The following is an 11090-nucleotide window of genomic DNA, read 5'->3' as shown; positions in this document are numbered from 1 at the left end:
CCCAAATATTTCATTTTAATGAGAGAGATACAGCGAAAAAGACACGCAAGACCAGAGCCCTGCTGAGCTCTGGCTGGCAGTGGTACAGGGGCTTGAACTGGAGCCTCAGAGTTCCAGACAGAAGAGAATTTTTTGCAGAGTCTTTGTGCTGTCTCCTCAGTCTTATTATTATTGTTACTGTTACTATTATTTTCCCAGACGCCCTGCTCAGTTCTGGCTGCTGGTGGTGCTGGGGCTTGAACCTGAAGCCTCAGGCATGAGGGTTTTTTTTTTTGCAGAACCCCTGCGCCATCCACCCAGCCTAAGGAGCCATCAGGGTGGTCACAGTCCTTCCAAGCCTGGAGCCAGGGTGTCATTCACTGCCGTTGCCAGCACACACCCAGAGGGGACATGGGGCTGATGGCTTCCTTCAGGCGGAGCTCAAGAGGGCTGCAGAGGGGGCCCAGGGCCTCCTAGCCTCCATCAGGGCAGGCAAGGCCTGGGTCCACTAAGAGGGATGGGGCGGGAAAAGGATGGCCCCCTCATCCATTTCCAGAGAAAACGCCCCCTTTTCCTAGACTTTCCTGCCTATCCCAGACCCCTGGCCAGCCTGGGTCCTCAGAGGGGGCCACAGACATCCCAGAAGACTGGTGGGGGGGGGGGGTCCCAGACACTCATAGCCCTTCAGCCAGCCGTAGCCTCAATTCTCTTGAGGGCCGGAACCTGGACCTGGGTTCTAAGGTCACTTTGGGCCACTTCCTGGGCTGCCCCTGGGACAGCATGCAGAGCTCATCTTGCTTTCTGCCCAGTTTGGTCACTGCTGGAGGAGATGAGTTTCCAGACTCCCAGCTGGAGGAGGTGAGTGCCCAAGGCTCCAGGCTAGCAAAGCGGGTTAAAAGCACAAGGACCAGGGCGTCAGGATCCTGGTTCAAGCCCCCGGCTCCCCACCTGCAGGGGAGTCGCTTCACAGGCGGTGAAGCAGGTCTGCAGGTGTCTGTCTTTCTCACGGCCCACAGGCTTCAGGAGTTGGTGCCCACTGTCACCAGGGATCCACTGTCACCAGGGACCCACTGTCACCAGGTTCCCACTGTCACCAGGGACCCACTGTCACCAGGGACCCACTGTCACCAGGGACACACTGTCACCAGGGACCCCTTGTCACCAGGGACCCACTGTCACCAGGGACCCACTGTCATCTCCCAGGTGGCCTGAGCAGTGGCCTGTCCTCCCAGAGGCCACCAGCCAGCTGCTCGGGCCTGGCGCCTCCCGCGGGGACACCCGCTGCCGCTGCAGGGTGGCCCAGGGTCCCCGCACTGGCTCCCCAGCTCCCTCCGCCAGTCTGGGCGCCTCACCCACACATGCTCGCTCGGGTGGAGGGTGGAGGAGGAGCTGGAGGAGGGCTTTTTGGCGGGTCCCCCCTCCTCAGCGGCCTCGCAGCCGCTCTCCCTCCCACCGGAGGGGTCCCCCACTGACAGTCCCAGTCTGTGTGTGGGTGGGGGGTGCTGCGGTGCCCGAGGTCTGGATTGGGGGCAGGGGGCGGAGCCGGGCCGGGAGGGGGCGGAGCCGGTCCGGGAGGGGGCGGAGCCGGTCCGGGAGGGGCGGGGTTTCCAGCGGCTGGTCTGGGGCGCAGGCGCTGGGCTCAGCGGCGGGCGCAGGCGCGGGTGCGAGCACTGGACACCCCGCTGGACACCCCGCTGCACACCCCGCTGCACACCCCGCTGCACACCCCGCTGCACACCCCAGCGGGCACCCTCCGGACCCTGCACGGAGCGCGGGCACTGGGCCTGGAACGTGGGGCCTGGCGGCGGACACGAGCACGGACAGTGGACACTGGACTCGAACCCGGGCGGGCGGCGGGCGACGGGCGCTGGACTCGGACCCGGACCCGGGCGGGGCCTGAGCGCGGACCATGTCCGGGAAGCACTACAAGGGCCCAGAGGTCAGCTGCTGCATCAAGTACTTCATCTTTGGCTTCAACGTCATCTTCTGGGTGAGTGGGCGCGGGTCCGAGCCCCCTGGGCCTCTTCTGCGCGCCCCCGTGCGCGCCACCCCTGAGCCCGCCCCTTTGTGTGCCGTGCAGGGTCTGGGGGCGCTTCATGGGGGCTCCTCGGGGTCTGGGGTCTGGGGGCGCTGCATGGGGGCTCCCTGGGGTCTGGGGGCGCTGCATGGGGGCTCCCCGGGGGTCTGGGGGCGCTGCATGGGGGCTCCCCGGGGTCTGGGGGCGCTGCATGGGGGCTCCCCGGGGTCTGGGGGCGCTGCATGGGGGCTCCTCGGGGTCTGGGGGCGCTGCATGGGGGGCTCCCCGGGGTCTGGGGGCGCTGCATGGGGGCCTCCCCGGGGTCTGGGGGCGTTGCATGGGGGCTCCCTGGGGTCTGGGGGCGCTGCATGGGGGCTCCCCGGGGTCTGGGGGCGCTGCATGGGGGCTCCTCGGGGTCTGGGGGCGCTGCATGGGGGGCTCCCCGGGGTCTGGGGGCGCTGCATGGGGGCCTCCCCGGGGTCTGGGGGCGTTGCATGGGGGCTCCCTGGGGTCTGGGGGCGCTGCATGGGGGCTCCCCGGGGTCTGGGGGCGCTGCATGGGGGCTCCTCGGGGTCTGGGGGCGCTTCATGGGGGCTCCCCGGGGTCTGGGGGCGCTTCATGGGGGCTCCCCGGGGCCTGGGGGCGCTTCATGGGAGCTCCCCGGGGTCTGGGGACGCTTCATGGGGGCTCCCCGGGGTCTGGGGGCGCTTCATGGGGGCTCCCCGGGGCCTGGGGGCGCTTCATGGGGGCTCCCCGGGGTCTGAGGGCGCTGGATGGGGGCTCCCCGGGGTCTGGGGGCGCTGCATGGGGGCTCCCCGGGGTCTGGGGGCGCTGCATGGGGGCTCCTCGGGGTCTGGGGGCGCTGCATGGGGGCTCCTCGGGGTCTGGGGGCGCTGCATGGGGGGCTCCCCGGGGTCTGGGGGCGCTGCATGGGGGCCTCCCCGGGGTCTGGGGGCGCTGCATGGGGGCCTCCCCGGGGTCTGGGGGCGCTGCATGGGGGCTCCCTGGGGTCTGGGGGCGCTGCATGGGGGCTCCCCGGGGTCTGGGGTCGCTGCATGGGGGCTCCTCGGGGTCTGGGGGCGCTTCATGGGGGCTCCCCGGGGTCTGGGGGCGCTTCATGGGGGCTCCCCGGGGCCTGGGGGCGCTTCATGGGAGCTCCCCGGGGTCTGGGGACGCTTCATGGGGGCTCCCCGGGGTCTGGGGGCGCTGCATGGGGGCTCCCCGGGGTCTGGGGGCGCTGCATGTGGGCTCCTCGGGGTCTGGGGGCGCTACATGGTGGCTCCCCGGGGTCTGGGGTCGCTGCATGGGGGCTCCCCGGGGTCTGGGGGCGCTTCATGGGGGCTCCCCGGGGTCTGGGGGTGCTACATGGGGGCTCCTGGAGGTCGGGGGTGCTGCATGGGGGCTCCCTGATGTCTGGGGGTGCTGCATGGGGGCTCCCTGAGGTCTGGGATGCTGCCTTCCGGGGCTCCTCTGGGTCTGGGGGCGCTGCCTTGGGGCACTGGGTGCACAGAGAGAGGTGACCCCGCAGCTTATCTGTCTCTTGTGGGGTCTTGATAAGTCCCCAAGTGGCACCTTCTCTTGAGAAATGCAGGGGGCCTGGCCCAGATGGGGATGGGTATTGGGGTCCCCTTGGGGAACTAGCTAGGATGGAGACCTTGGTGGTGAGGTGTCCGTGGAGGTGTCCATCAGGAATGGGGGCCTGGTGTTGGGAACCCCACGGTAGTGCCAACCATGGTGGGACCCCAGTGTTGGGGACCCCAGCAAAGACGGCCAGGATGGGACCCAGGTATTGGAGACCCAGGTGTTAGGGATCCTGGTGTTGGGGGCCCCAGCAGAACCAGCCAGGATGGGGTCCCTAGAGTCGGGGTCCCTGGTGTTGGGGGCCCCAGCAGAACTGGCCAGGATGGGGTCCCCAGAGTCGGGGTCCCTGGTGTTGGGGGCCCCAGCAGAACCGGCCAGGATGGGGTTTTGATATTGGGAACCCCTGGGCACAGCCTCTGGGATGAAGGGGCCCAGCGCGTGATTCCTGTTGTCATCTCCCCAGGTCTCAGATGTGAGCAGCTAGTGTCACAGTGGGGGAGGCTGGTTCTCACCAGAGCCCCCTTACCCTGGGGGGCTGGCGGTCCTGGCTGCTGGGAAGGTTGGTGGTCAGCGTTCCCCGCTGCCAGCTGTCCCCTCTGCCGCTGCCAGTCCCCTGTCTTTGCCGCGTGTGTTTACTAGGACCTGCAGGCTTTGTGCCAGCCCGCTGCTGCCCAGGGCCTGTGCCGGTGGCCAGCACTGTCCGTGCTGTTGCTGCTGCTGTGGTGGCTCCTCTTAGAGCAGAGCTGCTCTCTGTCCTCTTGTCCCTGAGCCGCAGCAGCTCAGAGGGGACTCAGCGTGTCCCAGGCAGCTTTGATTTTCTAGGCCTTTAGATGGACAGGCCTGGGGACAGGGCTAGGGACAGAGGGTGATAGGGCTGGGGACAGACTGGGGACAGGACTGGGATAGGACTGGGGACACAGCTTGGACAGGACTAGGGACAGGACTGGGGGCAGGGCTGGGGCAGGGCTGGGATAAGACTGGGGACAGGATTGGGGACAGGGCTGGGATAAGACCAGGGACAAGACTGGGGACAGGGCTTGGATAAGACCGGGGACAGGACTGGGGACAGGGCTGGGAGAGGACAGTGTACTAGGCTGTGACAGGACTATGGAGCCTGGCTGCTGGCTGGGGGCAGGCTGGTGACAGACTGAGCACAGCAAGGCCCTGTGATTGTTGGCCCCAGGGCTTGTGTGAACTCTGGCGCAGAGGCTGCGGCCTACAGTTGTGAGGGCACCGTGTAGCCCGCCATGCGGCTCTGTGGATTTGAGTTTGGTAGTCGAGGCCTGTGCAGTGACCAGACCTCACCACTCCCTGTTCATGTAGTGCCGGCTGGAGGGAAGGTGAGCGCTGGGCTGAGTTCCCACTGGTGCTGTGGCAACTCTGTGTGGTGTTGCAGCCCCAGACCTGAGTGCCAGTTCTCCCACGAGGACCCGTCTCCCAACCCTCTTGCTGCACCCCTCCTGGGGTGGTGGGCAGAGGCTTTCCTTCGATCCAGACCCCCCTCACTTTGCCCCAGAACCTATCCTCCTCCCCCCCGCCCACATAGCCCCAGTCAGAACCAGTGTTGCTGGTGCTCAGTAGGAGGGCAGGCATGTGACACGCCACCCAGAGGGAGCTGGGGGCCAGGGGCTGGGAGCTGGGGGCCGGGGGCCGGGGGCTGGGGACCAGGAGCTGGGGGTCCGGCATTGGGTCTTCACCCTGGGAGCCTGTCCCCAAGCCCTGCTGTGTCCACTGGTCACCTTGGGAGGAGGGAGGCCTGGCCCTGGGGAGGAGGGAGGCCTTGGTCCTGGGGAGGAGGGAGGCCTTGGTCCTGGGGAGGAGGGTGGCCTTGGTCCTGGGGAGGAGGGAGGCCTTGGTCATGGGGAGGAGGGAGGCCTTGGTCCTGGGGAGGAGGGAGGCCTTGGTCATGGGGAGGAGGGAGGCCTTGGTCCTGGGGAGGAGGGAGGCCTTGGTCATGGGGAGGAGGGAGGCCTGTCCTGGGGAGGAGGGAGGCCTTTGTCCTGGGGAGGAGGGAGGCCTTTGTCCTGGGGAGGAGGGAGGCCTTGGTCCTGGGGAGGAGGGAGGCCTGGCATGGGGAGGAGGGAGGCCTTGGTCCTGGGGAGGAGGGAGGCCTTGGTCCTGGGAAGGAGGGAGGCCTGGCATGGGGAGGAGGGAGGCCTTGGTGCTGGGGAGGAGGGAGGCCTGTCCTGGGGAGGAGGGAGGCCTTGGTTCTGGGGAGGAGAGAGGCCTGGCATGGGGAGGAGGGAGGCCTTGGTCCTGGGGAGGAGGGAGGCCTTGGTCCTGGGGAGGAGGGAGGCCTTGGTCATGGGGAGGAGGGAGGCCTTGGTCCTGGGGAGGAGGGAGGCCTTGGTCCTGGGGAGGAGGGCGGCCTGGCATGGGGAGGAGGGAGGCCTTGGTCCTGGGGAGGAGGGAGGCCTGTCCTGTGGAGGAGGGAGGCCTTGGTCCTGGGGAGGAGGGAGGCCTTGGTCCTGGGAAGGAGGGAGGCCTGGCATGGGGAGGAGGGAGGCCTTGGTGCTGGGGAGGAGGGAGGCCTGTCCTGGGGAGGAGGGAGGCCTTGGTTCTGGGGAGGAGAGAGGCCTGGCATGGGGAGGAGGGAGGCCTTGGTGCTGGGGAGGAGGGAGGCCTTGGTCATGGGGAGGAGGGAGGCCTTGGTCCTGGGGAGGAGGGAGGCCTTGGTCCTGGGGAGGAGGGAGGCCTTGGTCCTGGGGAGGAGGGAGGCCTTTGTCCTGGGGAGGAGGGAGGCCTGTCCTGGGGAGGAGGGAGGCCTGTCCTGGGGAGGAGGGAGGCCTGTCTTGGGGAGGAGGGAGGCCTTGATCCTGGGGAGGAGGGAGGCCTTGGTCCTGGGGAGGAGGGAGGCCTTGGTCATGGGGAGGAGGGAGGCCTTGTTCCTGGGGAGGAGGGAGGCCTTGGTCCTGGGGAGGAGGGAGGCCTTGGCATGGGGAGGAGGGAGGCCTTTGTCCTGGGGAGGAGGGAGGCCTGTCCTGGGGAGGAGGGAGGCCGGTCCTGGGGAGGAGGGAGGCCTGTCTTGGGGAGGAGGGAGGCCTTGGTCCTGGGAGGAGGGAGGCCTTGGTTCTGGGGAGGAGAGGGGCCTGGCATGGGGAGGAGGGAGGCCTTGGTCCTGGGAGGAGGGAGGCCTTGGTCCTGGGAGGAGGGAGGCCTTGGTTCTGGGGAGGAGGGAGGCCTTGGTCCTGGGGAGGAGGGAGGCCTTGGTCCTGGCTCTGGGATGAAGGAGAAGCCCCCAGCCTGGTTCTGTGGCCAGCCGCTGGTGTGGAGGAGCTGGCTGGGTGAACGTGAAGCCTAGACCCTAGAGTGGAAGCACACACTGGAGCTGTTTAAATAAAGCCTGATGGGCCGATGATGTTTCAGGAGGCCTCATCTGCTCTCGGCCATCTTGTGTGGTGCGGGGGCTGGAACCAGCCACCGTCATCTGTTCCCTGAGGCTCTTCAGGGGTCTGGGTGCGAGCGTTCTGGCCACACTGGGAGGTCCGTCGGGGCTGACCACTGTCCCTGTGCCTCCCCAGACCCACAGGAGACTTGCTGATTTCTGGGGGTGCAATTGAGTCCCCATTCTGGTGAATGGGTGTGAGGGCCACTGCTGTGACCTGTACCCTGGAGCTGAGCCCACCAGCTTGTGGTGTGGAGGGTCCTTGAGTCTGGTGGTCAGCTGGTGGCCAGTGACCGCACTGCCCTACCTCCAGTAGAACGGCTCGGCCCGGCAGGGGACATGGCCAGGGACACGACAGGCCTCCTGGGCCCAGGCTGAGGGGTGCACTGGGACCCCACTGGGGGCCATGGGCAGCTGGGAGATGGCCTCTTTCTCGCCACCATTGTAGGGTTTCCCTGTGGCTTTGGGTGGTCAGGATGTGTAAGTTCCCTCCCTGCCTCTGGGCCTTTGAGTGTCCCCCAGAGACAGAGCAGGACAGTACAGCTGTGCGCTATGACACCAGGGTGGGACCTGGGCCAAATGGCAGGGCAGGCACTACACCTGCTGAGCTGTCTCTGGTCGAGCTCCTTTGGGTGCTGGAGGCACCGCCTGCTCCTCCTGATTGCTCTAAGCATCGTGGTGTCTCTGGGTGGGGGCTGTCCTGGCCGGCAGCAGGAACCACTTCTGGCCTGTGCCTGGACGGATGGGACACAGGCGTGGGGATTCCTGCACGTGGGGGCCGCGTCCACATTCAGAGGCCAAGGCTCCAGTTCTGGTCTGTTGGGCATCTGCCTCCACGGCGGCCATACGGGCCTCTGAGCTGCCTCTCACCAGGACAAGAGGGGAGGAGCATCAGGGTGACAGCCCGAGGGGGCAGCGAGGCCAGACAGGAGGCACCTGTCCTCCCCGGTCGGTGGCACTGTCCCCGGCGGGCTGTGACGCAGTCTGTATTTTCACAGAGCTTCCTTGTCACCGCGTCTTTCTTCCAAGCATCTGAGTGTCTCAGCAGCATGTTGTGACATCTTGTGACAGAGGAAGACACGGGAGCCTGACCGTGGAGTGACTTGAGGTGTGGAAGGATTTGTCACTGCTTGGAGCCTTCTTTGCATAGCTGTGGTGCTAGCTTGTCCTTTCAAGTTTATTTTAGAAGACGCTTGCTATTCTAAAATGAAATACCAAGTCATAATTCACATCTGTTGATGGCTGGGAAGCGATGCAGTGTTTGTGCTTCCATTAAGACCACCCACAGACACGAATGCAGGGGAGGACACGGTCAGGTCGTGGCTGTGTGGTCTGTGAGTGGCAGTGGGGGCGCAGGGCCTTCCGATGGCATTTCCTTCCAGACTCTCAGGTCACCACACTGAGTCACTCCCCGACTGCGACTGTGTGGGGACCGGGTCTCTGGGTGTCTGCCCACGGCTGCTTCTGGAGGACGTGGAAGTGTTTTCCTGTACCACACCTTCCTTGGGGTTCCGTGTGGTCCCAGCCAGTGGCCTAGACTCCAGATCTTGGGGCCTCTCTAGCTGCCTGGCTTCTTAGGAGGTGTGGCCTGGCCCAGGGGTGGCTTTACTGTTCTGTTCCGGTCCAGTCAGAGCCTGCATGGGGCCTCCTGGGCACCCCTGTCTTGTCCCCTCCCAGACATCCCTGCCCTGTCCCCTCCCGGGCACCCCTGCCCTGTCCCCTCCCAGACACCCCTGGGACTCGCCTGTTGCCTAACACTGAAATGAGCCTTTCACTGTGGCAGGGGAACCACACAGGAGAAGTTCTGGAATCAGCCTAGATTTTATGAAACTACAAGGCTCTCTGCCTTTTCCTTCCTTTTTATTTTATTTATTTTTTATTTATTTTATTTATTTATTCCCTTTTGTTGCCCTTGTTGTTTTATTTTTGTAGTTATTATTGTTGTTGTCGTTGTTGGATAGGACAGAGAGAAACGGAGAGAGGAGGGGAAGACAGAGAGGGGGAGAGAAAGATAGACACCTGCAGACCTGCTACACCGCCTGTGAAGCGACTCCCCTGCAGGTGGGGAGCCGGGGTTCGAACCGGGATCCTTATGCCGGTCCTTGTGCTTTGCGCCACCTGCGCTTAACCCGCTGCACTACAGCCCGACTCCCTGCCTTTTCCTTCCTAAATAGGGTCATTAAAATTCAGGGATAAGCAGACTTTTATCAGTTTCCTTCCCCTCACTGACCACTGCTAAGAACAGCTTTGAAAATAGGCCTTGTGGTCCAGGAGGTGGTGCAGTGGATAAAACATTGAATTCTCAACCATGAGGTCCTGAGTTTGACCCCGGCAGTACATGTACCAGAGTGATGTCTGGCTCCCTCTCCTCCTATGTTTCTCATGGATAAATAAATAAGTAAATAAATAAAAGAAAATAAGCCTTGAGGGGGCCAGGTGGTGGCGCACCTGGCTGAGTGCACACATTACAGTGCACAAGACCCTGTGTTCAAGCCCCCGGTCTCCACCTGCAGGGAGGAAGCTTCACAAATGGTGAAGCAGGGCTGCAGGTGTCTCTCCATCTCTCTGTCTCCCTGTTCCCTGTCAACTTCTGTCCCTATCCAACAATAAATTAATAAAAAGGTTAAGAGAAAGAAATAAAACAAGCGTTCAAGTGTGCAGGCACTTCAGAGCTGCTCTCCCCTGGGTGAGGCTGGGTTGGAGCGGATGGGAGGTGGCGGGTGGGTGTGCAGGCGTCCATCTGGGGAGGGGTGGTGGGGGCAGCTTGGCCAGGCAGAGCTGCTGCTCAGGCTGCAGAGGCCCCGGTTCAGTTCAGGCCAGTACCACCCTGTGCTGCCCCAGGCCTCCCTCTGAGGTAGCAAACATCTAAGAAAAATAAAAAGCACCTGGCCCTGGGGGCCAGGAGGGTGCAGGGGGTCCCCTAGGGTGGGTGTAGCCCCATGGGGTGCAGAGCTGCTTTCTGGGGGGGGTCTCTGGACAATGGGGACACCCTTGGTCTGCACCAAGATATTAGCCTGTGACTTTCATGCACAGATGCATTTAGAAAAATTATTATTGGGGGTCGGCGGTGGCGCAGCGGGTTAAGCGCAGGCGGCGCAAAGCACAAGGGCCGGCAAGAGGATCCCGGTTCGAGCCCCCGGCTCCCCACCTGCAGGGGAGTCGCTTCCCAGGCGGTGAAGCAGGTCTGCAGGTGTCTGTCTTTCTCTCTCCCTCTCTGTCTTCCCCTCCTCTCTCCATTTCTCTCTGTCCTGTCCAACAATGACGACATCAATAACAAGAATAATAACTACAACACCAATGCAAAAAAAAACAAGGGCAACAAAAGGGAAAATAAATAAATATAAAAAATTATTATCCTTATTTTTTTATTGGATAGAGACAGCCAGAAATGGAGTGAGGAGGGGAGATAGAGAGGGAGAGAGACAGAGAGACACCTGCAGCCCTGCCTCACCACTTGTGAAGCTTTCCCCCTGCAGGTGGGGACTGAGTGCTTGAACCTGGGTCCTTGTGCCCTGTGACATAGACACGTGTGTTTTAAGTAAACCTTCAATGAGTTTGTTAAGATGTGAGACCTCTTGTACTGGAAGTCATTTACGGGCCCAGTTTGTTCCTCACACATTTAAAGGTCCGTCACACATAATCTCAACAGAATTGAGGAGAAAGCAAGATTTTCAGGAATTTAAAACTTTATTCAGGAAAATGGAGAACATTTACATGTAAAGGGGATGGATGAGAAAAATGAGAGCTCATATGTTGGCAGAAAGAGAGGGAGAGGGAGAGGGAGGGAGAGAGACAGGGAGAGAGGGGGGTGAGGGAGGGAGATGAGGGAAAGAGGGAAGGTGGGAGAGGGAGGGAGAGAGAAAGGGGGAGAAGGAGGGCGAGAGGCAGGGGGGAAAGATAAAGGGGGGAGGGGGGAGAGGGAGAGAGAGCCAGCCAGCCCACAGGCCTGTTTATAAACATCCAGGCCCCACCTACACCTTTCTAAGCTGCACCTGTTATCAGGTCTATTTCCTGTGCAGCAAATAGCCCCTCCACCCAGGAACACCTGTGTGCTAGGGAGTGAGTCCTGGTGTGTTTGTGTCCCCTAGCAACTTCCTGCCATTTCTTGGGGAAGGAGGCCTGGTGTGG

At 63.1% G+C, this 11090-nt stretch overlaps 1 protein-coding gene across 4 annotated transcripts in view; it reads left to right on the top strand.

Moving 5' to 3' along the window:
* Nucleotides 1–1738: 1738 nt before the first annotated feature.
* TSPAN5 (tetraspanin 5) overlaps nt 1739–11090 on the top strand; it is a 33679-nt gene continuing 24327 nt past the window's right edge. For all 4 annotated transcript variants that reach the window (XM_060186309.1, XM_060186308.1, XM_007538452.3 and 1 more), the window contains exon 1: nt 1739–1969. In XM_060186309.1, the coding sequence (XP_060042292.1) occupies nt 1889–1969 (81 nt within the window). In that variant the 5' untranslated portion in view covers nt 1739–1888. The remainder of the gene's footprint in view (nt 1970–11090) is intronic.

The sequence above is a fragment of the Erinaceus europaeus genome, chromosome 2 (assembly GCF_950295315.1).
Source record: "Erinaceus europaeus chromosome 2, mEriEur2.1, whole genome shotgun sequence".
Lineage (NCBI taxonomy): Eukaryota > Metazoa > Chordata > Mammalia > Eulipotyphla > Erinaceidae > Erinaceus > Erinaceus europaeus.
The sequence above is the reverse complement of the archived record's forward strand: the minus strand, read 5'-3'. Positions and strand labels throughout refer to the sequence as shown.